This window comes from Heterocephalus glaber, unplaced genomic scaffold (genome assembly GCF_053883595.1).
Source record: "Heterocephalus glaber isolate CG9 unplaced genomic scaffold, H.glaber_assembly_v1.0 deba00001497, whole genome shotgun sequence".
Classification (NCBI taxonomy): domain Eukaryota; kingdom Metazoa; phylum Chordata; class Mammalia; order Rodentia; family Bathyergidae; genus Heterocephalus; species Heterocephalus glaber.
The window spans coordinates 50,800,348-50,826,026 of NW_028258320.1; the positions used below are offsets into that span (position 1 = coordinate 50,800,348).

A 25,679-nucleotide genomic window follows, 5' to 3' on the forward strand; every position below is an offset into this window, starting at 1 on the left:
TCTCCTTGATTTGAGGGTTTGTGTTGAGAAGTCTGCCATGATTCTGATGGGCTTTCCTTTATAGGTGATTTGTTTCTTTTCTCTAATTCCCTGTAGAATTTTTTCTTCTGTTGGGTTTCTGGGACTTGACTGTTACATGTCTAGGTGTAGACTATTTTTGATCGTGGCTAGTTAGAGTTTTATATACCTCACTTATCTGTATGTCCAGTTCTCCACCTCTGTCTGGGAAGTTTTTTAATATTACTTCTGTGAACAGCTTTTTTGTGTCAATTATACTTTCTCCTGTTTTTTTCATGGACTCCTATCAGTCTTATGTTATTCTTCTTTGCATCATCTAGCAGTTGCTGGATTTATTTCTTGTGGCCCCTTACTATTTTTAAGAAATCTCTGTTTTCATGGTCCTTAACAGCAATAGTGTCTTCTACATCTGATATTCTGTCTTCAAATTCTCTTAATCTGCTATGCATACTTTCAGTGGAGTTTTTAATCTCCCAAATATCTGTTTGAATCTATTTCATGGATTCCATTTCTTTCTTATGTTGGGCGATCATGGCTTCCATTTCTTTCTTATGCCTGACATTCATGGCTTCCAGCTTGTTTCTGAGCTCATCTATTTTTTTGTATGTTTCTGTTCTAGAGCCTCTAATTATGTCTTTCACTCTGCTCATCATCTCTTTAATTATCTGGGAGATTATTTCTGCTTTGAATTTTACTAGAGCCTCATTCATCTGTTTTGTTACTTCCTGTGCTATCAGTTTAGGGTGTCCAGGTGGTTGATTATCAGACTTTTCACCTCCTTTCCCCCCAGAATTTGCCTTTTGTGGGGCGGAAGTCTGAGTTTGTGCCTTACTTAAATGTCTTCTCCTTTTAGTTTTTGGTGCTGTCCTTGATTTTATTCCTTGGGTTGATACTTTGAAGTTGCCTATTGTAAGTATCTTTGTTGATGTATTTAGAACCCTTATGGAATGATTGTTTCTCAGCGATGTCTTCCAGGTATAGCTGGTCTTTAGGTTTTGAGTCTTTAATGGCTCTGAGGCTATCTCATTTTCATTATACTAGGAAGGACAACTGAGTAGATCAATCACAACACCTTAGCCCAAGTGATACAATTAGCAACACAATAGCATCAAGTACCTCTTAGAATATGACAATTTGTGGTAGTTATTAGTTTATCATCTTTAACTGTGTGAATTAAATCAAAATCAAGGAGCAACCCAACATATGTTTATAGTGAATAAACTCTTCAATATATCAACTTTACCCTTCGGGATTGGGAGTTAGAAAGAGTTGGGGAAGGAGGGATAGGTATGTAGAAGAATGAAGGAAGGTTAACAGTGAGGGCCAAGGATACAGGTGAGAGAAGGAAAGAGAAGAAAGAAAAATGAAGAAGAAATATGAATTAAGGCTGGAACAGGAACAAAAAGGGAGATGAAGAACAATGTGGGACAGTAAGGGAGCGAGGGAGTGAGAGAGAGAGAAAAAAAGAGAAAAGAAAGGAAAAAGAGAAAAATAAAATTTTTAAAAGAGTAGAAAGAAGAAAAAAGATTAAAACTAAGAGCAAAAAAAGTGGTAATTTTGAAAATAACAAATAAAAGGTAAAAATGAAGGGCCTCCTTTAGGGCATGTCTCTGCTGTCATAATAGACAACATGGGCAGCAGTATGCAGATATAAGTTAATGAATGATTCACAGCAAGGTGGACACAGACCTGTGAGATTCAGGCAGATTTCTGGCTGCAAGTCCCAAATTGAACTCCCTGTCCTCCTGCAGGGTTGAACTCTGCAAGTCTTTATTGCAAGTTCTAGCTGGCTTTCCCCTAAAGATAGTCCAGCTTCCAATGGAAGATGATAATCCTTCCAACTTACCAAGTAAGGTGGTCTGGTGTGCCTTTATTGCAGAGATTCTCTTCACTTTTCCAGTGGGCTTCAGTTTTCTTCAGGGAGCCTGAGAGGCCCTCTCTCTGTTGTTCACTTCTGTAGCTCAGTACAATGTCCTTTATGTCCTCCTGTGCCTCTGTAGTGTGGAACCAGGTAGCAGCTGCCCAGCCAAGAGGCCATAGGCATCTCCTGGTCACAGGTGTGGATGGCGAGCCAGACAGAGCAGGCCTCCAGTCAGCCCGGGACTGCTCAGCCTTTGCTGGTATGCTGGCAGCTGGTGAGTGTGCCCCCATCACTACTTTTAATTTAATTAGTTTATTTTAGTTTTTATTAGTACATGTTTACATTATTAATACAAGTTTGTCATTCTTTGTGGCACAGTAGTTCTCCCTTATGTGTGAATACCATATATAAATAATTTCATTCATCTGTTTATGGACATGTAGGCTCCTTCTAAGATTTAGCTATTATAATTTGTGGTGCTACAAACATGGATATGCAAGCATCACTGTAATATGAAGTCTTTAATTCTTTTAGAAATATACCTAAGAAGAAAATAGTTGGGTCAAATGGCATTCCTAGTTTTAGCTTCTTGTGGAAGCTCCATACTGATTTCCATAGTGGTTGTATTAGCTTAAATTCCTAGCAACAATGTTGAAGGGTTGCTTTTTCATTCAGCCTTGCCAGCATTAGTTATTATTTGATTGCTTGATGATAGCATTCTTTCTGGAGTAAGATGGAATCTCATTGTTTTAATCTGCATTTCTCTAATGGCCAGAGATGACAAAATTTTTTTCATGTATTTGTTGGCATTTATATTTTTTCTGAGAAATGTCTATTATTTCTGGTGCCTATTTTTGGATGGGGTCTTTTATTTGGGGAGATATAATTTTTTGAATTCTTTATATATTCTAGATATTATTCCTCTCTCTGAGGAGTAGCTGGCAAACTCATTTTTCAGCAAGACATTGATATTACCAGGGGCTCTGTACCTGGGGTTCTGACCCAGGACAGGGTGCAGTGGCAGCTAAGCATGAAGAGAGTCAAGCACAGCCAGACTAACGGGAGTCACAGTGATGACAGCTATGTCTCTCCCTAAATGGAAGAAAAGTACCTACCAGGACTTGTGCTTCTAGCTCTATGGATAACACATTTATTAAATGCACAAGATCCGTATGATCTAAACAAAACTTCACACACAGCAGAGCATCTAACAAGTGGCCAGAATCCATTCCCAAGGATGCTTCTGTTACATTGGTGATAGACAGGCCCCTTCTCTAGAAGTTTGCTCTCAGGAGGTCAGGCATGGGAGGATAGCTGGTGGCACAACAACCTGCACAGCTACACCTGATGTCTGGAGAAGGGCAAGAGTCTCCCCAGGGAACGCTTCACCTCCTGGTTCCTCAAAGTGTAGATGAGGGGATTCAGGGCAGGGCTCAGGGCTGAGTACAGCACTCCAGACAGTTTGCTTCTCTCTGGGCTGTAACTGGAGGCAGGGCTGATGTAGGCACAGAACACAGATGAGTAGAACATCAAGACGACAAGGAGGTGAGAGGAGCAGGTGGAGAAAGCCTTCCGCCTCCCTTCAGCTGAGCGCATGCGCAAGATGCTGGAGATGATGCAACCATAGGACAGCAGGGTGAGCAGGAAGTTAAGGCATCCATAGAAGGCATCAGCCAGGAGTGTCATGATGCTGTTCACTCGCGTGGGGCTGCAAGACAGCAGCAGAAGAGGGGGGATCTCACAGAAAAAATGGGTGATGACCCTGGGGCCACAGAATGACAACTGTGTCATCAGACAAGTGTTGACAGAAGCATTCAGGGCACAGATGCCCCACACACCCATGGCCAGGGCTCCACACAGGTGAGGGCTCATCCTAGAGCTGTAGTGCAGAGGAAAGCAGATGGCCATGTAGCGGTCATAGGCCATGACCGTGAGCATCAGCAGCTCAGAGGATGCAGACCAGCTAAGGAAGAAGAGCTGGGCCATGCATCCCTGAAAGGAGATGGTGTTTTCTGCTGATGCTAGGCCAACCAGCACCTTGGGCAGCACAGAGGAGGTGCAGATAATATCCATGCTGGCTAGGTTGCACAGAAAAAAGTACATGGGACTATGAAGGCCATTGGTGAAGCTGACCAAAGCAATGATCACAGCATTACCTGTGAATGCAACAGTGTAGAGGAACAGGAAGGATCCGAGCAGGAGTAGTTGTAGCTCAGGGTGCTCTGAGAACCCCTCCAGCACAAACTCGGTCACCACTGTTTGGTTGGAGCCCGCCATTGAGCAGTCCCACTTCCCACTCCTGTTTGCAGATCTCTGAGAAGAGATTACAGGTCATTCATTTTAGACTCAAGTTTTCATAGGTATTCATCTTAAAACTTTCTCTTGTGAGAAAAGGAAGGAGTGAACTTATTTCTTTCAAGGGAGCCAATTGTCCCTTAAACTCTACTCAGCACCCTTCTGGAAACCACAAGTCCTTCATTTACTTTTCATTTTCCACCCTCAAAACTTATCCTGTAATTTGTGTTGTGAGGAACACTTATACCTTTCTTACTGTTCCACACATGTAAACCAAGTGCAGTATCCCTCACTCAAGTTCTGCCTAGTCTTTATTTCCCTGTTACCTGTAACTGCTTCATTCTGCAAAGGTGCCCTGGAGACATGTCTGTGCTCCTCATCTATACACCAGGTGCTCCTTGTGGCATCGTTTCACCCTGGTGGACACACTCTGATATGCTTCTTGTAAGTTCCCTTGAGGCCTAGGTTCCTGGCTCCTCAGTCTCTGCTCCTTTTTGCCATTTAGAGTAATGACTCTGCTTCAGGTCTTTCCTCCCCTCAGTTTATGTGATTTCCACCTCAGACCTTTTCATGTCTTTTTAATACTTGCTCACTGTGATATCACTACTCCCATGGTTGACACTTCCCTCAATATGAGCTTTGTCATGTGTACCAATCACCCCAGAGGGCCACCCTCTGAATCACAGGCCTCTGAACCCAAGTGCTTCTGTGGCTTTTGTGCCTTGACTATAGACATTTCCACCTCAACACTCTCACAGTGGAACTCACTGATATTCACTAAATCTGATTTTTTTGTGTAATTTTAATGGCAGTGCAGGGCAGATCACCCACTTAGTTCTTTTAGCAACCAATGTGTTGAGAGACACATGCTCCATTGGAGCAGGGATCCACCTCTCTTGATCATTGTCTTATTTTTAGCTTCTAGCCATAGTAGAATCCTAGAAAATATCAGTTCAATGAGCCAGTGATGGTCTTTTGCATCTTCTTACCTCTCTCATCCAATGCTCATTGAAACCTGGAGGTAAATCTTTCCAAATATTACTTACCAAATGCTCCCTTTTCATTTCCTGAGCAGTTTTTTCATTTCATAAGTTGTCATTTCAAAGATAGTCAGCTTATTCTTCTAGGACATTGCCATGTTTTCTCCACTGAGGGTAGAATAAACACCATTGTGGTGGTTAATTGATTAATCATCAACTTGAGTGGGAAACACCCAGCTGAATTGAGTAAGCATGGTTCTGAGTGTGGAAGGCTAAGAAGGACTGTGGTTGGAATGGTATAAAAGGAGTATGTGAGGGAAGTATTTCAGTTGCTTTTTCCTTTAAAGAGCTTCATTGCAGTTGATTTTCCTCAGAGGAGCTTTGGCTCTTCTCCTAGAAGGGGCTCCGATCCTCACCATCACCAAGGATGGCTGCTGTTCTCTTCTGAGAGTTCTGGTCTTTGCCTTGGCTTTTGGCAGAGATGTTTCAGCTTCCAGCATCAGCCTTTTGGCCTGCCAGTGCAGACTCTTTAGCTTCTTGTGTCGATCTTTTGATGTCCTGGCACAAACCCCTTAGTCTTCCATGAGGACTCATTTGGGACATTGCCCTTGGCTCAAGACCTTCAGCTGGATCCTTTGGATTGCTAGTACATGGGCAATTCTTTGCACTCTTCTACATTTCACTCTGTGGGAAGCCATTCTAGGCCAATCTTTTAAATTTCTGTGTCCTGCATTAAATCTGATTCAGAGCATGTGCAGTCCTTTGAGGAGCCTTGCCCCAGCCCTGCAAGTCATTATAACCGCTAACACAACCATAAAAGAAAAACTTGATAGTAGCATTCCGTTTCCTATTTCAAGCTGACTGTGACTCTCAAGCATTCTCAAATTAGTCAGACACACTATTGATTGACATGAACAGCTCATCTGAAAGGGCCCCAGGGGCCTTTCTTGAAGAATTTTTCCCTAAATTCATCTATATTGACATTCTCCTAATTTTTGATCCCTAAATGTGCCACTTCTTCTCACTGCTACCTCGCTGGAAATGTCCTTTTTATCCACTCTTTATTCATTGTCCAATGCCAAAAGATCCTCATCCTTCAAGCTCTAGCACAATCATGACCTGTTTAGTGTAGATTTTTCCATCTCTGAGCCAAGGCCAACCCAGTCAAACTGACCACTTTTCCTCTTTGCTCCATAATGAGCAGCTCTGTTTTTTGAAAATCATAATTTTTATAATAGCTAATTGTCTTTCTGTTCCCCTTTTTTTCTAAATGTTTTTCCACAGCAGGGGCCACCACCTATTTATTTATGACTCAGTACAAACCACTGAATTAGTTAAAGAGTGCTATAATTCCTGTAAGCTTCATCCTACCCTAAACTGGAGATACTGGAATATTAACTTTATCCATGTCCCCATGCAGACAGTGTTTGTCTGACTGTGCTTCCTTGCAGTCACAACAGTAGGAAGATATCTCCTCCTCATCAACATTTTAGAAATCTCACATTAATGGCTCTTGTTGAAAATCCCATGTCACAATAAGAAACTTAGCCAATAGAAACAACTTGAACAATTCACAAAATGGCAGTGGTATGTCCTTAAATTTCAATAGTTACCTTGGATGTAAATGGATTAATTTTGAAAATAAAGGGCATTGAGTGATAGAATGGATCTTTAAAAAACAACACACAGCAATATGCCGTCTAAAAAGATTTATTTCACCTTTGAGAACACACACACAAATTAAAAGGACAGAAAGGGGAAAAGATACTCTATGCAAATGGAATCCAAAAGAAAGTAAAAGAAACTTTACTTAGATAAAATAGACTTTAAGTTGAAGGTCTGTGACATATGTACCTTTAGAAGACTAACTCCACCCAAACCACATCAGCAAAACGCAAATCAAACCACAATGAAACATTACCTCACCTCAGGTAGAATGGGTATTATAAAAAATGACAAATGTTGGTATAGATTCAGAGAAAAGAGAACTCACAAACTATCGGTGGCAGTGTAAATTAGGATAACCATTATGGAAAAGAGTATGGAGGTTTCTTGTTAAAGTATTAAATAGAACTAACTGTGAAATCAGATATACAAATACAAATATTGCATTGTTTCTCTTGTGTGAGAAATTCAAAAGGTAAATAAGGAGCAAAATGGAGGATAGATATTGGGAAGTAGGAGGAGTATGTTCAAATGGGAAGAAGAAGGGAGAGGGAAGGAAGAAGAGAAGGAAGGGAAAAGGGATTTTTAGAAAGTGAATGAAGAAAAAATGGAAACAAAGCTTTAGTCAATGGGGAGGGAGAAAAAGGATTAAAGTGAGGGGAGAAGAATGGGAAAAAAGAATTAAGATATATAATGTACAAGTACAAATTTCCTATGATGAATGTGATCATTATGTATGGCAAACATGTACTAATTAAAAAAAGACACCATGGGAACTTTCCCAACTCATTAAATATTCTTTGAGAAAACAACTTTAAGTAATGTATCATAATTTATTTAAACATTTTCCCATTGGTGCATAGTCTTTAGTTACTGTAAATAATATTGCAAAGTACTATCATGTACATAAATTTTCAGATTAATCACCATTTACGTGGGATATTTTTCCTAATGGTTAATTATTGGGTAAAAGTGAATAATCACATATAAGTGTCCTGCCCTGTACAACTACATTGCCTTTTATGAAGGCTATAACAATGTCTAGTCTTTCAAATCATATAGATAACTTGATCTCTAGGTACTTTCTTCATATATATTGGTAATTTCATTAAAAATTACTTTACTAAACTACAACAACACAAAAGGAACTAACCATGCAAACCAGCAATTCTACTACCTGGTAGTTATCCAAAGGAAACAAAACCAGCATATCAGAGAGACATCTACACTCCCAAGTTTATTGCTACACAAGTCATTCACAAGAGCAAATTCAATGTAATGACATTGAATAATCAGCCTAGATTATAAGCATAGGCATTCATCAATGAACGGATAAAGAAAATATAGAATATATACAAGACAAAATATTGTTTGGCCATAAAAAATGATATGTTATCATTTCCAGCAAAATGGATGAAACCAGAGGACATTATGTTAAGTCAAATAAGCCAGACACAGAAAGGCAAACATCATATGTTCTCCCTCATATGTGAAAACTTAAATTATCTTAATGGAGAATAGTGATTAACAGACACTAGGAAGGGTGTAGAGGGGGTGGTAGCAGGACTTCTGATAATGGGCACCCAAATATAGATAGAGGTAAGTTCTAGTATTCCACAGCACAGTAGGATGACTATAGCTAACTATAATCTCATATGTTTTATGAAGGACTAATATACAGGAGCCTTCATATTTCATTAATACTTACAATTTTACCTGTCAATCAAAAATAAAAGACTTCATTCAGAATATTCAGAACAGCTTTGTTTATAATAACCAAAAGCACAAAAATACAGCCACAGAAAATCCTGAACTAAATATGCAACAGTATTGATGAATACCAAACCATTAGGTGTCCAAAATAAATGGGTCACAAAAAAAGAATGATTCTGTTTATAGGAAGTTCCACAGTCAAACTAAGCAGTGACAGAAAAAATTCAGACCTGTGACTGTCTCTGACATGAATGATAATTGACTAAGAAGATATACGAGATAACTTGTCAGGTCATTAAAATGACCAGCACCTTCAAAAAGCTGGGCTACCTAAGCATTTGTCAAAACACATGAAAATGTTCATAAACAGTGCAAGCATCTCCTTGAAACTTGTCTTGAAGACTGTAAAGAAAGATCACTTTCATGTATTAAGCTTGCTTTTAGCAACAATCTAGATGCTCTTTCCTGAAAATAATTTAGTTTCTTTGAGGTTTGAGAAAAATGAAAACTATCTTGAGGTGATGGGAGCCAGGTCTCTCACTGCTAAGAAAGGAGTACCAATCCCAAGAGGAGAGATCAGAATAACGACTACAGGGTTGCATTATTATTGGAGACATTAGAATAGAGTCAGGTCTTTGAAACAGCTTTCTTGAGGTATAATTTGATATGTTTTGACATGTATACATTCATAAAACTACCATCACTCCCTTGGGATCTCACTTTTTAATAGATCAATATAGAAGCTATGTGTGTGTGTGTGTGTGTGTGTGTGTGTGCCTACACTCACAATATCACAATATCACCTACAAAAATCAGAAAGAAGAAAACACCAACAGCAATGAACAACCAAATCTTGATCCTTAAATATCACTCTCCAATAAAAGGAACCAGAGTTGGTTTCAGAATGGAGAGAGAAAAATAAAAGATGGGTCCAGAATTTCCTTTTGTACCTTTGTACTAAAAAGGGGGGAACTGATCATAAGAAACATGCAGCTAAAAGGGATCCTGCTGGTAAAAACTGAACCACTGAGAACCAAAAAATAATAATTAAATGATAGCAGAAGACTATAATTCACTGAATGAGTTTCTCTGAGTCCATGTTTAGACTAAGTAACTGACTGAAAAAACGGAGAGCTTTTTCTTGAAGAACATAGTAGGAAAAAGAAAATGAGAAAATTATCATTGCCAAGAATTTGTGGATGAGTAAAACCTTGGTTAGACACACAACTTTCATATAATTTCTAAGCATTCCCAAGAGATTTTTTATAATTAAATAGAAAAAAGTTGTAACTTTTCCTTACAGACGTTAACCAAGTGAAATGAATGGATGTCAGCTACAGAGACAAATTGCCCCATCCCTTGACTAAGAAGGTCCAGGAGAGCTCAGTTTTTGGGAGGATTGTTGTGGAAGATAGATAGTAGATGGAAGAGGTAAAATGGTAAAGGCACACTGATGGACAATGGCCACACCTGTGCCCGCATTAGCCACCTGGAGGCTGCTGTACACTGGGAGATCCACCTGCTGAAATCCACATACTCTTTGTAGGACTTATTGCATACATAAGGGAGAGGAGTAGAGTGACCCTTCTAAAAACTAACAAATCAAAAATTAGTCTGATTCCTGCACATTAGCCTGTACAAAGAACACTTTGGTGCCTCTTTTTCCTATTGGCACAAGAGGTTACGTAGATATTTTTATCCCTCCATTTCTGATCTGGGACTACTATCCAAAGAGAATAAATGAATAAAGGATTTTCCCAACTCTGCAACTTTATGCATGGCCAGGAAAAGGCATGGCTGTTTCTACCTGAAGACTCTGTCCAACTCGTTCAGGCTATACATTCAGGAATAGATCTTTAAGTATTGAGTGACCCACTATATCCAAGAGACATGGGAGAATTCAGTGACTAGGCATTGTTTTCAAAGGGTCTAGAGTAGACACCCAATAGCCTCATCAGGCATTGAAGGAGATCAGACTCTCTAGAAGTCTGACTCCAAAACCTGCAGAAGCTGAGCTTCAGTCACTACCAAGATTACCTAGGGGTCCTCACTGTGGTCATAGACTGAAATGCCTCCAGCACCCCATGAGCCCAACACAGAAATTTGGTCCCTGCTGAGCATATTTGTGCAGAAACCATCTATAGCCCCTGCCCTTTTATCGCACTTACTTACTCTATTTTCTCATATCTTTCTTTCTAACTATAAAGTTAAATAACAAGAACCTTTGATATAGGTGGCTCCCAGTCCTCTAGCTCTGAATCTGCCACAGACTGCACATGGCCACCACTGAAGTAACTTTTTATTTTTTCACCTCAGTGGGTGGCAAAAGTCATTTTCTACCCTCAGTTAACACTGGGAAAAATTTCTTAATGTCCTTATGGAGACTACAGCTGAATGGAAAAAGCCTAAGTCTTGTCTAGTCATAGGAATTGGTATCAGCATTTTCCAGGACTGTTCATTTAAAAAGTAGTGTTATTGGCAGGGAAGGTAACTGAGGAAGCCAGGTTTGAACATAAGGTAAAAATAACAGATGTAAATAAACCCTCTGGTCATAAAATAGCTCAATATTCAGCTTCTTATATGATGGAGCATAAAACCAAAACTTTGCTCTTTCCTAAATTTTGAACCATCAGTTTTCATAAAATTAACAATGCATTGAGACTATGACTATCATATGGCACTATCATTTCATGGTAAGGTCCAAGCAGAGGGACCAATACCATTTTTATTGAAGCACATATTTTAGGACCTCGGTTGCTGCCTTAAAGACTCAGAGGATTGAGGACCAGGCTTTACTCACCTTTGCTGCCACCGTGGCCTCAACTGGCTCCTGTGAAGGTGGCTTCAGTCAATGTCAGTGCTGTGCTGACTATGGAGTCTCCTTTCCTACATAAAATCCATTTCCCATGTCCTGTTCACTCCATCTCTGGATAGAGAATCTATTGGTCTTCAAGGAAACCTGTGCTTTTCTGAGACCAGAAGCAGGCATTTGTCCTAGTGAGCCTGGGGAGGCAAACTCACAGAGAAAGCTCTCAGGGGCAATTAAATATGACTCTTGTCTTCAGGACCAAAGTTTCCTGCAGTGTAGGCATTGAAGAGGGTGGGCAACTGAGTCTCAGACTGTCAGGGGAGGAGCTGCTCCTCCCTGCAGACCCTCTCAGCCTCAGCATTCACCTCCCAGGAGGCATCATTCCCATTCAAATGTTGCTGAGCAGGCAGTTTCACAATGTTTTAAGTATTTTCCCCTGGGGTCTGACTATATGAATTTTTAATTCTACTGGTAATGCATAATGCCAGATAAGCAAACAGGAAAATGCATAAATCTAAGAATATTTTTGTAATTTTCATGTGTTGCCTTACTTTTCTTACATATAAGGAATTCAATATATTGCTTAAATATACTTTTAAGCAGGTCACTTCCTTTGCTACTTTTGAAACTCTGTAGAGCAAATATAGAATTGATTCTAATGGGCTTTGCCCCTAAATTTCTTAAGTTTGTTCATTATGCCTTTGTTTTGCTTATCATTCAGCATTCTTCCTTATTAAGCAAGTACAATACCACTGAGCTACATTCCCAGTATCCTTCCTTGTTTTGGGAGGATTTCCCTGAACTGGGAAAATAAGGGATCATTCTCAAACTCATTAAAGACATCTATAAAAAATTGGTAGCCACCATCACATAAAATGGTAAAAACTAGAAAGAGCCTTTTCCCTAAGATAAAAAATTAGGACAATTTTTTTTCTCTACTACTTCTATTCAACATTATACTAAAAATTCTATCCAGTAAAAGAAAGTGAGCTGAAACACACTGCTAGAATCAATAGAATTTCTTTATTGTAGCTACAATCTGAAATTAAATTTCAAAAGTACAATTTTCAATAGAATGAAAATAAAAGTTACCCAGGAATACATTCATAAAAGATTGTGAAAGACTGCATACCAAAACCTAAAATATAATGCTGAAAGAAATTAAAAAGGCCTAAATAAGTGGAGAGATATATTGTACTCACTCATATGGAAACTCATAGTCGAGGTATCAATTCTCCCCAGTCTGTTTTATAGATTCATTGCAATCCCAGTAAAATTGCCATCAATATTTTCTGTAGAAATTGAATGAGTAAATGTGCAGGTGGACAAATACATGGGTAGATGGATGGATGATGAATGATGGATGAATGATTACTAGATAAGTGTGTACATGACTGAATGGGTGGTTATATGGTTGGGTGGGTAGGTGGATATGTATATGGTGGACAGGTGGGTGGGTTCATAAATAAGTGATGGGTAGATGTGGGGGTGGGTGGGTGGATGGATGGATGGATAGATGGATGGAAGTATGGGTAGAAAGGTGCATGGATATATGGATCAATGGATGGATAGATGGATGGATGGATGAATGCATAGATGGAGGAGTGGCTGGGTACATAGGTGTGAAGGGCAGTGGATGAATGAAAGGGCGAGTGGATGGCTGTGTTGGAATAGGAATAAATGGGTAGGTGGGTGAGAGGATGAATGTGAAAATGAATGGTTCAATGGGATACAATAGGAGGATGTGTGAGAGGCCACCTAGTAGTGGGTAAATCTAAGTATGAGGATAAGATGGCTGGAAGCATTCACAGGGTGGTTGAAAACCTGAATAAGTACTTATTCATTAGAATATAAACCATTCTCTTCTGAAGAGAAAATGAACATCAAATGTTAGCTCTTGTCATGAGCAAGCATTTTACAAAGGCTGGAAATTGAGGATAAAAACATTTACTATAAATGTGTCAGTGTGCTTAGAAACCTATGTATCCTTGTGGAAGGGAAAACAAGGGAAGTGATATTTCTTTCATCTATGCAGAACCATAGTTACAAGTGCCTGTCTCAGTGGTGTGGCTAATGTGGGGGGTTGTTGTGGGTAAGTACAACTTTATAGACAAGGCAGAGTCTTGATCCAGTGGGTCCTACATACTTTCCATTGGTCTGAAAGTAAAATAAGGATCCTGCTCACCAAGCTCCAATTTTAAAACACACACAAACAACACATGCAACACTTGTCAAGTAGCTCCTGGCATGAAACAGGCTTTAAACCAGAAGAAAGGGAATAAGACACTGGAGGATGTGTCATCCAGGCATTTGTGTATGCCACGGTTCCTTATGCCATTGTGCTTTCAACACCTGAAGACCCCATAAAAAGCACCTCTCCCTGTGACTGTTCCTCCTAAGGCCAATGCCCTCAGTTCTTCTCTTCTGTCTCTAGTAGATTTTTTAAATTTGCTAACCTTGCACTTCTGCTTCACTTCCCAAATTTCCCATGTCTCATCATTTCCCTCAGTGATTTCACTGCAGGCTAGGTACTATTTTGGGAGATCTACAGCTTTGGTCTCGGATGGAAACTGCAGGGAGACAGCAAGATAGAGAAAGGGTAGTACTCCCATGGCCCTCAGGGCCTCCAAACTTACTGTGAGCCCCTGGTCCCCTGTGTATTGCTGCCCACCCCTCCTTCATCTCATCCTGGTACCAATCCTTTCTGTACTCATCCTAGGAAACAAAACCACAGAGTGTCTGTACCTGGTCTCCCACCACTGAAAAGGATACAGACTACTCACTCACACAACAGGTTGTTGCAGAACCCACAGCTACCAAATGATCATCATTGTGGTTCCAGTTCTGCAAGCAAAGTAATTGCCCAATGGTCACCTTTTGGACAAGGATACTGGAAAGTACCCAGGTCCCTTGGACAGCCTTTCTCTTCTCTTTGCTCTTGTGAACTGATATTCCCCCTCAAAGTGTATAAATACCACAGAGACACAGAACTATCCCAGACCAGCATCACAGTGTTCCACATTAATATATGGAAACTTACTTTCCTATCACAAACAGGAACTCTAGTTCTTAGTCTATGCAGCAAATATTTTCTCCTGTGACACTGTACTCTGAGCATTTACCTGTGTTTCTGCTGCCCTCTACTGGTCCAAGGGCTCCTTGGGAGCAAGACTGAAACCTTTTTACAACAAAGCCCCAGAAATAACTCAGAAATGGTCTCCTATTCATAAACTAATGCTTAATTGATGGAGTACATGAACGTTCAATACCAACAAATCCTGGATTTAAGTCATGAATGCTACTTAAAAGTGTAGTAGTGCAGCAAAATTCCAGATGTCACCTGGTGCTTTCTCTATGAATTAACTAAAAGAAACACTTCATATATTTGAGCCAGAGACACCAGATTAAGCTGAGTATTTGATTTAGGTGACACACGAGCTTAATGGATATTTCCTTAATAGTGTCAAGCCAAGTTTTCAGCCATGAATGTTTCAAAAATGTTTAAATTTATTCTCTGTTTTGTAAATTTGACTTTTACACATAAAATACCTTAGTGTTTTTATTGCTAATTGATCAGTTAAACACAACTAATGCATTTGTTTTTTAATTAAATAATTCTTGTAAATAATTATTATAATAATTATTTAAAAATTCAATGATATCTAATCTACATAAGAGATTGGTTTACAGTGCAAAATAATTAACAGTTACTCAGGTAGGTAGATGCTTTGTGAGGAAGATCAGGTGATGTTGGGAGCAATGCTACATAATTCTAGGGAAAAATCATTTGAGTAGGCCTAGTTCTCCTGCCTACAGGCCAGCAATAACACTCCAAGACATACTTCCATTTTGGCCTCAGGTCACAGGGGAGATCTCAATGATCCCATGATGCTGTAATCCTCCAGGACAAGACCACGCCTGTGGGAGACGCCCTGGGAGGAACCAAATCTTCATCTGTGTAGTTCCTGGGAGGAACTAAATCTTCATCTGCATAGTTCCTCATTGTTCTTAGATTTCCGCTGCCCCTACCCAGTCTTTTGTTACACCTTGTTCATCCCAATATGATACTGAAATCTACATTATTCATTTGTTACATTTGTTTCTTTGGGTGGACTAAATAAAAGGTGCTGCAAGCTAGGGCTTCTTGTCTTTGCCACCTAGAGCAGCACTGATCAGACCCAAAGCTCAGCTTCTTCTCAGTCTCATTTGTCTACCTTTCCTGTAATTCGCCATGTGCTGCCATGGCTCACAGGAGACTAGGACTTACTGCAGAGGTTCTGGTAACATCCCCTTCCCCTGTTCCCTACAAGGTGATATGATGTAGCAGCTATCCTTGTAGATTCTGGGGGATCCCAGCCAGAGCGAGCAGCTTCATCTTCCTGGAACATCAACTTTTCCTGGAGAAGCCACTCAGGTGCCATTTCTAGTGAAGGAATCCCTGAAGATACAAGACAGGTGGATTTTATGTGTAGGAACACAATCAGGGTCGTGTCAGGGAGGAGAGAGTGAAACTGGATCCCGGGACCACTCCAAGGAGGATCAACCTTCTCTTTCCTTAGTCATTGATCTTGTCAGTCTCAAGCAAAGGAAGAAATGGGCCTCTCAAGAACACCCAGGCTGACCGGAATCACAAGGATAACAGCCATGTTTCCCCCTGAATGGAAGGAGAGTCCCCACCATGACCTGCCTGGTTAGTTCTGTGGATTGGGCAGTGGGTGAAGAAGATCTCCACGGTCCAACTAAAACAACTCGCAGCAGTGCCTAAACTAGGTGTCCAGCCTCCTTGTCCAGGGGTGATTTTGCTAAAATGGTGATAGCCAGACCTGTTTTCTACAAGTGTGCTCTCAGAAAGTCAGGTATGAGAGGAGGCCAGGTAGCACAATGGCCTGCAGATCCACACCTGACATCTGAAGAAGGGCAAAAGTCCCCCTAGGGCATGCCTCACCTCCTGGTTCCTCAGAGTATAGATGAGGGGGTTCAGGTCAGGGCTCAAGGTTGAGTATAGCACTTGAGACACTTCATTTCTCTCTGCTCTGTTGCTTGAGGCAGTGGCATGTAGGCACAGAACACAGATGCGCAGAACACAGAGACCATGAGGAGGTGAGAAGAGCAGGTACAGAAGGCCTTCAGCTGAATGCATGCACAGGATCCTGGAGATGATGTAGCCATAGGACAGCAAGATGAGCAGGAAGTTGAGGCATCCATAGAAGGTATGGGTCAGGAGCGTTATGATGACGCTCATGCAGTTGGGGCTGCAAGAGAGCAGAAGAAAAGGAATGTCACAGAAAAAGTGAGTGATGACTTTGGGGCCACAAAAAATCAGCTTGTCACCAGACCAGTGTAATCAGAAGTATTCAGGGCACAGAGCATCCCCCTCCCAGATAGCCAGAGCCCCACACAAGTGTGGGTTCATCTTGGAGTTGTAGTGCAGAGGAAAACAGATGGCTACATAGTGATCATAGCCCATGACCATGAGCAGCAGTAGCTCAGAGGATGCAGACCAGATAAGGAAGAAGAGCTGGACCATGCATCCCTGGAAGGAAATGGTGCTTTATAACACCTTGGGCAACACAGAGGAGGTGCAGACAATGTCCATGCTGGCCAGAAAAATGTATATAGAGCTGTGGAGGCCAGCACAGAAGCTGATTAAAGTAATGATCATAGCATTGCCCATGAGTGCCAGAGTTAGAGCAAAAGGAAGGAGCCAAGCAGGAGTAGACACAACCCAGGGTGCTTTTCGAACCCTTGCGGTGTGAGCTCTGTCACAAGTGTCTGATAGGGGATCACTATCAAGATGGAGCAACCCCAGGTCCCACTCCTGTTTTCAAGTCTCTGACAAGAGAACAGAGGTCGCTTCAGGCCCCAGTTTCTACATACAGTATGAAATTATAAAATGTACTCTTTTGTCAGAATGGAAATAGGCCCCAAATTGGTATATAAAGTGTCTTAGGTCCTGAAATGTGTATGTGATTTTTGTTAATATGTCTTTCACTTACCAACATGACATTTTGGCTAGCGTCTGTGTCATAGCTGAGCCCTTGGGGTCCTGAGTATCAGCTCTAGAACACTGGGCTGCAGTGTGGGAGGAATCCTGCCTGTAGAGAGAACTGCTGAAAAACTTGCCTGCTGGTGCTATTGGGTTGGGCTTACTGTTATGATTTCTGCTTCATATTTTGAAACAGACCTGAACCTTAGTTCCACCCCCCTCCCTGCCATGGTTTGGAAATATTTCTATCAAGCCAACTTCCCACCAGTAGACATGCCTGCCTGAGTGTCTTGGCACCTTTACCACCTTTACCATACTTTGTCCCATAATGGATCCTCAGATAGCTCTGAATCTTAGTCCTGGCCTCTCTCAATCTCTCAGACTGAGAACAAATCTGCTGCCTGGAAAACCAGAGCCCCTACAGATAACTGGTTGAAGTTCGTTAGTCGCATTGTGCATCTTGAGATGGCCCGGTAAATTGGCTTCAATCCTCAATTACAGACTGGGAGATGGTCTGACCACTTAGGAACCTGCCAAGAGAACATGTTTGTGACCCTGGTGACCGATCTGAAGATCTGGTCTCCAATCCCTGAAATAACCTTGTGAATTGGTTCCAACTACTTTTGGCTGTGGCCTTTGGCAATAACTTTCCAGAAAGCTAATCTGTGATTCAGTGGGAGCCCTTCTAGAGAAAGCCACATCTATAAACACCTCTCATCACAGGCTTTCTGGCTGTGAAATCTGAAGCTAATCTTTATTCTACCACATCTGTGTAAACTATCATTCTGTTTATTGTAGTCCAGCCAGACAATAGAAAGTAGTATTTATGTCCTCTTAAGCTCCTGGTAACAGTACTGCCAACTGTTATGCCAGCAGCTGGATGACTCAGATCCACCACATTTAGGTATGATTCTGGAAACAATTCCATAGGCCCAGAGATCTAAGAAGACTAACTTGCCAGAATTATCCTATAAAGATGGAAAGAGGGGTTGTGTCAAATTCAAAGACACCAATGCAGTGCTACATAACTAGGAGAACAGTGGAAATATGACACCACTAAAGGGAACTAATAAAACTCCAATACCCTCTCCTCAAAATGGAGCTATATGAACTGACTACAAAGGAATTAAAAATGAGTGTATTAAAATAAGTCCAGTGTGATACAAGAAAATACGAGCAGTTAACTTCTTTGGAAGTCTCTCCAAAATTTGTGTGGGAACCTAAGACTCAATGTGATCATGTTAAAAGATGGAGGACTTTAAGCAGTGACTAGGTCATGAGTGTTTTACTCTATTGTGTGGGACTAGTGTCCTTATAATAATAAGTCCAAGATTACAAAAGGTTATCATCTTTTTCTTCCATCTCTTCTGCCATGCAATAACACAGAATTTGTCCCTTTTTCCTTTTACCTTTCCACTACTTGAGGAACCAATGCTAATGAGCATCATCTAAAAAGCATATAGAAAGCTTACTCTCATCATGCATGAAACCTGTTGATTCTTTAATTTGGATTTCACTACTTCCAGAACTGTAAAGAATAAATTTTTGCTGCCCATAAAGTACCTAATGTTATTTATTTTGTTAAAGCATACTGGAGCTCTCCACAGTGAGTTCCAATCTCCTGCTGAGTGATACAATGGAAAGTTAAAAGAAAAACTCAAAGACAGAATTAATGAGACAGAGAAATGGGGACCTAGGATGACCAATCCTCATGCAACCATGGCTGAACAAGCAAAGGCCCTGACATGATAGTTAGATTGAGGGAAAGGAGCTACATGGAGGGACTACCTGCAGTTGCTATGGATACATTGCTGATGCAGACAAGCTTGTAAAGGAAGAGACAAAATGTTCTTGAATTAGCAACAGCACAGAGAAAATATAGGTTGTGGCTAATAATTAATCTTGTCTTTTTAGTAAAGAAGGTTTTAATTGTGTGAATGGAATTTGGGTAAGAGTCACTCTAACCTCAGTACATAGACTTTGGCCAGAATCCCTTCTCAAAACAAGCCAATCATGGGGTTAACAATTTATAGCCTGTACTGCTTACAGTCAGCTTTGGGCATAATCAATAAGTCAGTCTCCGACAAGAGCAAAGTAAATGGACGAAGAAAACATAGAAATAAAATTTAAAACAATTAAATATCAAAGTATGGAGAAAAATATTATTAGAACTCACATAAAAGAGCCAAACAAAAGTCCTAGAGCTGAAGAAAATAATGACACAACTGAAAAATTAAACAGAAATCTTCAACAGTAGACCAAATTAAGCAGGGGACTTAGTGAACTTGAAGTTAAATCATTTGAAATTAATAAACTAGAGTATCAAAAAGTAAAGAGGTTGAAATGAGTGAAGAGAACATAAGGGACCTATTGGACACCTTAAAAAGTATGGATTTACTAATTAAAGAACAAGAAGGAGAAGAGGAAGAGAGAAAAGGGCAAAAAACTATATCAAGAAATATTGTCTCAAAACTTTTCCAATCTTAGGAAGGATATGGACACACAGATTTGAGAAACTTAAAGGACTCCATGTAAAATCAAATTAAAAAGGATAATTTGAAACACATGATAAATTGTCAAAAGTGAAAGACAGAGAAACTTGAAAGCAGGATAAAATAAGAAAACTATCACATGTAAGGGATGACACATAAGGCTAACTGCAACTTTCTCAGCAGAAATCTTATACCTTAATCACTTTCTAATCACTGAGACACAATACCTGACACCCACAAGATAAAGAAAGAGAAGGTTTTTTTTTTTTTGAGACAGCATCTCACTATGTGGTTCAGGCTGGTCTTGTACTCACTATGTAGCCCAGGCTGGCTTTGAACTCACAGTGATCCTCCTGCCTCAGCCTCCCAAGTGATGGTATTACTATGCCTAGCAAGAACTTTATTTTGTTCAAGACTACTGTCTGTGGTTGGTTGGCTCTCAGGCAAACAGAGCACAGCAGAAGGGCATGGTGGAGGAAAAGCTGCTCATATTATGGTGACTATGAAGTGGAGAGAGAAGGGAAGGATCCAGAATGAGATATATCTATCCAGGTAACACCCCAGTGACCCACCTCCAACAGAGCCTCATCTCCTAACAGCACATTTAGTTCTGAACTTATCTGTGGACTAATCCATTGATTAGTAGTGTCCTTATGATCCAAAGACCTTTTAAAAGGCCCATCTCTAAAACCATGAAGCCTTTGGGAGACATTCTACAACTAAACTATAACATATTGCAATCCATAAGTGTTTGACATGATTTCTTCAAAGTGTTTAGAGAAAAAATGTTAACCAAGAACAATATATATGGCAAAATTGTCCTGCAGAAATGAAGAAGAGATGATAACATTGCAAGACAAAAGATGAAGGAGTTAGTCAACACAAGACTAGTCTTACAGGAAAAGCTATAATAAGTTCATCAAATTGAAATTAAAGGGAGCTAAAAGATTACATGAAAATATATGAAAATTTAAAAGTCACTAAAGGTAAATATTTAGTCACATTCAAAATACTCTCATATTGTAAAAGTTCACATTATAAGAATTAGCACAAGTATAAAATTATGAGAAATGAATTAAAAATAACTGTACATTGGCTATTTATAAATTGATATACAATATAAATAGATGTAAAATGTAACATCAATACCAAAAAACATGGGGGATAGTTAAAAGTATAGAATCTGTGCGCTCTCATTATGGCTTTACTAATTTAAATTAGGATAACATAACAATAAATTATTTTCTATGTCATGATAATCCCCCAAAAAGATACCTCCACTAGAAACACAAATGACTGAGAAAAGAAATCAAAGCATACAGCTAGCAAAAACCCCCCACAAAATGACAGCAACATTTGAAGAAAGGCAAACAAAGACTATGTAACATAAGTAACCCAATGGCAATAGTATCTCCATACTTATGAAGAATTTCTTTGGGTGTAAATGGACTGAAGTGTACATTAAAAGACATAGACTAGCTAAATATTGTACACTTGAACAGTCAATGGCTCACAAAAGAAATAAAAGAGAAATAGAAAGTTCCTAGAATCAAACAACAATGGCAGTACAACATCCAAGAATATATGGGACACAATGAAAGCCTTTTATCAAGGAAGTTTATACCTGTGAATGCCCATGCCAGAAAAACAGGTTGATCCCAAGGAAATAAACTTATCATGCTCAAGATTCTACAAAAACAAGAACAATTCAAAACTAAAACTAGTATAAGGAAGAAAGTTATAAACATCAGAGTGGAAGTTAATAAAATTGGGTTTACAAAAATACAAAGAATTAATGAATCAAAGAACTTGTTCGTCAAAAGAATAAACAAAATAGACAAATCCTTAGCCAAAATTAGTAAGAGAAAGAAAGAAAGAAACACATATTAATACAATAGAAATATAAATGTGAATTCACAATGAAAAGTTTGGAAATTCAAAGAATTAAAAGTAACTACTTTGGGAGTCAAGAGGAGGATGCCGAATCACCCCGCTGCAGACAGGCAAGTCTGCCCACACCCTACCGAGGTCCCCAGTCCCACGGAACATGCTGAGTCAGTCTGCTGCAAACAGGCAGGTCTGGGTACGCCCTACCGAGGTACTGAGTCATGCGGAAGACACCGAATTACCCCACTGCAGACAGGCAGCCACCTGATTCCACATTACAAAGGCACAGAGGACACCAGAACACCAGACCAAGGTACTGAGTCCCACTGTTCTTGGCCCAGAGGTAGGGGCTTCTGAGCCATCGTCCCACTGCTCCTGGTCCAGAGGAAGGGGCTTCCCAGTCACCATCCCTCCCGCTGCTCCCAGCCCACAGGAAAGGGCTTTCGGGTCACCACCCCTACTGCTGCTCCCGGCCCGTGTCCCACCTCACCCACTTCAGAGGACATAATCCCTGCAGGTGCTGACAGTCCCCCGCCCCAGTTGAAATGAGAAAACACATGAATAAATCTCAAAACCAGACTTCCAGATCACCTCAGCAACCCCAAAGGGAAATGAGATGGAATACTCTGATACTAAAACACCTGGACCCACTGAACTGGCAACAAGAGGGGATCTGGAAAAAATGAAATCAGAAATAATTTCTCAGATAACAGGAGAAATTGTGCCCTTAGTGGAAGACATCATTAATAAATCTAGAGAGGAGCTGAGGAACATGATGGAATCCCAACATAAGAAACAAATGGAATCCATAAAACACATGCAAATAGATTTCCAGGACATGAAAAACTCCATTGAAAGTCTACACAGCAGAATGAGCCCATGTGAGGACAGAATTTCAGATAGAGAAGATAAGATTGCAATTAGTGACCAGGAAAAGAAAAATTGCTTCAAAATTATAAGGGAACATGAGAAATCAATTCAGCAGCTGCTAGATGATGCAAAGAAGAATAACATAAGACTGATTGGGCTCAATGAAGAAACAGGAGAGAGTGCAGACGATATAAAAAATTTCTTCACAGAAATAATAGCAGAAAACTTTCCAAGCAGGAGAAAAGAGCTTGACATACAGATAAGTGAGGCATATAGGACTCCAAATAGCCTTGATCAAAAAAATCTACACATAGGCATATAATTGTTAAGATTCCAGAAACACAACAGAAGAACAAAGTTCTCCAAGCAGTCAGAGAAAAGAAACAAATCACATACAAAGGAAAGCCCATCAGAATCACAGCAGACTTCTCAACACAAACCATCAAGGCAAGAAGAGCTTGGAGTGACACATTCCAAGCCCTAAAAGAAAACAGGCTCCAACCCAGATTGATGGACCCTGCAAAACTATCTTTCAAAATGGATGGAGAAATAAGATACTTTCATGACAAAGAGCACCTTAGGAACTTCGTGAATACCAAACCAGCACTCCAAAGAATTTTACACAATATCCTAGGAGCAGACATTGAGGATCACAACCCCAGGAATCAAAGCAGAATGAACCAATCTGGCATGACAAGAAATTAAATGTAAAGGGGGAGAACTCAACAAAAAGAAAAAGTCATGGCAATGACAAATCAATACGTTTCGGTTATAACCATCAACGTTAATGATCTCAATTCATCACCAATCAAAAGAAATAGACTGGCAGAATGGGTCAAGAAGCAAAATCCAACAATGTGCTGCACACAAGAAACACATTTAATTCAAAAGGAAACTCATAGACTGAAAGTTAAAGGGTGGAAAACAATACTGCATGGGACAGGAACCTGAAAAAAAAGCCAGAGTAGCTAACCTCTTGGCAGATCAAGTAGATTTCAAACCAACACTGATTAAGAGAGATGAAGAAGGACACTACATCCTTGTAAAGGGAACAATCCAAGAGGAAGAGATGACAATCATAAATATCTATGCACCAAACACTAGTGCACCCAACTATATAAAACAAATACTAACGGGCATGAAAAGTCATATATGCACTAATACAATTGTAGTGGGGGACCTCAACACCCCACTGGCACAAATAGATAGATCAACTAGACTAAAAATAAGTAATGAAATACTAGAACTCAATCGAACTCTTGAACAAATGAACTTAACAGATGTTTACAGAGTCTTCCACCCACAAAATCAGAATACACATTCTTCTCAGCTGCACATGGGTCATTCTCCAAAATAGACCACATATTCACACATAGAACATGTTTAAGTAAGTGCAAAGGAATTGAAGTTATCCCCTGTATATTATCAGACCATAGTGCGATGAAATTGGAGATCCATAGCAAAAGAAACTCAAAAAATTTCATAAACACGTGGAAATTGAACAACACACTTCTGAATAACCAATGGGTCACAGAGGAAATTAAAGAAGAAATCAGACAGTTCTTTCAATTAAATGACAATGACAATACAACATATTAGAATCTATGGGACACAATGAAAGCAGTCTTATGAGGGAAATTTGTAGCAGTGAGTAATCATATTAGGAAAACAGAGCGAGCCCAATTAAAAAACCTGAGGCTGAACCTCAAGCTTCTAAAAAGAGAAGAGCAGGACAAACTCAAAGCTCATACAAGGAAGGAAATTATAAAGATCAGAGGAGAAATCAATGCAATGGAGACTAAGAGAATGATACAAAAAATTAATGAAGCCAAGAGTTGGTTCTTTGAAAGAATCAACAAAATTGACAAACCTTTAGTCAACCTTGTCAGAAAAAGGAAAGAAAAGGCCCAAATCCATGAAATTAGGAATGAAAAGGGTGAAATGACAACAGACCCAGCAGAAATCCAGAGGATCATCAATACCTACTTTGAGAACCTATATGCCAATAAGATGGACAACACAGAAGAAATGGACAGATTCCTAGACACATATGAATTACCAAAATTGAATGAAGAAGACCTAAAAATTCTGAACAACCCAATATCAACCAATGAAATTGAAAATATAATTAAAAACTTATCACCTAAGAAAAGCCCAGGCCCTAACGGCTTCACTGCTGAATTCTACAAGACATTTAGGGAGGAACTGCTGCCACTACTGTTTAAACTCTTCAATGAAATTGAAAGGGAAGCAATACTCCCAAATTCATTCCTGGAAGCAAGCATCACCTTGATCCCCAAAGCAGAGAAAGACCCAACCGAAAAAGAGAACTATAGGCCAATCTCACTAATGAACATAGATGCAAAAATCCTTAATAAGATACTGGCAAACAGAATGCAGAAGATCATCAAGAAGATCATACACCCTGATCAAGTGGGATTCATCCAAGGGATGCAGGGATGGTTCAATATATGAAAATCAATTAATGTAATACACTGTATCAATAGAGCCAAGGACAAAAACCATATGATTATCTCCATAGATGCAGAAAAAGCATTTGACAAAATCCAACATGCATTTATGATAAAAACCTTACAAAAAATTGGAATAGATGGTCTCTACCTCAAACTGATAGAAGCCATCTATGAAAACCCAACAGCCAATATCATACTAAATGGTCAAACACTGAAATCCTTCACACTCAAATCAGGAACAAGACAAGGATGTCCACTGTCACCACTCTTGTTCAATATAGTTCTGGAAACATTAGCCATGGCAATTAGACAAGAGAAAGAAATGAAAGGAATAAAGATAGGTAATGAAGAAGTCAAATTGTCATTATTTGCAGATGACATGATACTGTATATAGAAGACCCCAAGAATTCCACCAAAAGTCTTCTAGACTTAATAACCAAATTCAGTCAAGTAGCTGGTTACAAGGTCAACACACAAACATCAATAGCTTTCCTCTACACCAATGACAGACTCACTGAGAGAGAAATAGGGCAAATAATTCCTTTCACAATAGCATCCAAAAAACTGAAATACCTAGGAATCATCCTAACGAAAGAAATCAAAGACCTCTTCTCTGAAAACTATGGCA

General features: G+C 39.8%; 1 protein-coding gene and 1 pseudogene across 1 annotated transcript; both read right to left on the reverse strand.

Annotated features, from left to right (window-relative positions):
• Positions 1–3,217: 3,217 nt before the first annotated feature.
• Positions 3,218–4,156, reverse strand: LOC101722134 (olfactory receptor 13A1). Its single transcript, XM_004838983.2, has one exon. The coding sequence runs from the start codon at positions 4,154–4,156 to the stop codon at positions 3,218–3,220; it is 939 nt and encodes a 312-aa protein (XP_004839040.1).
• Positions 4,157–16,193: 12,037 nt separating this feature from the next.
• On the reverse strand, positions 16,194–17,779 carry LOC101722488 (olfactory receptor 13A1-like; annotated as a pseudogene).
• Between the last annotated feature and the right edge of the window lie 7,900 nt (positions 17,780–25,679).

Bases quoted from the DNA above. Each gene is read 5' to 3' on its own strand.
- LOC101722134 (XM_004838983.2), bottom strand. From the start codon at position 4,156: ATGGCGGGCTCCAACCAAACAGTGGTGACCGAGTTTGTGCTGGAGGGG.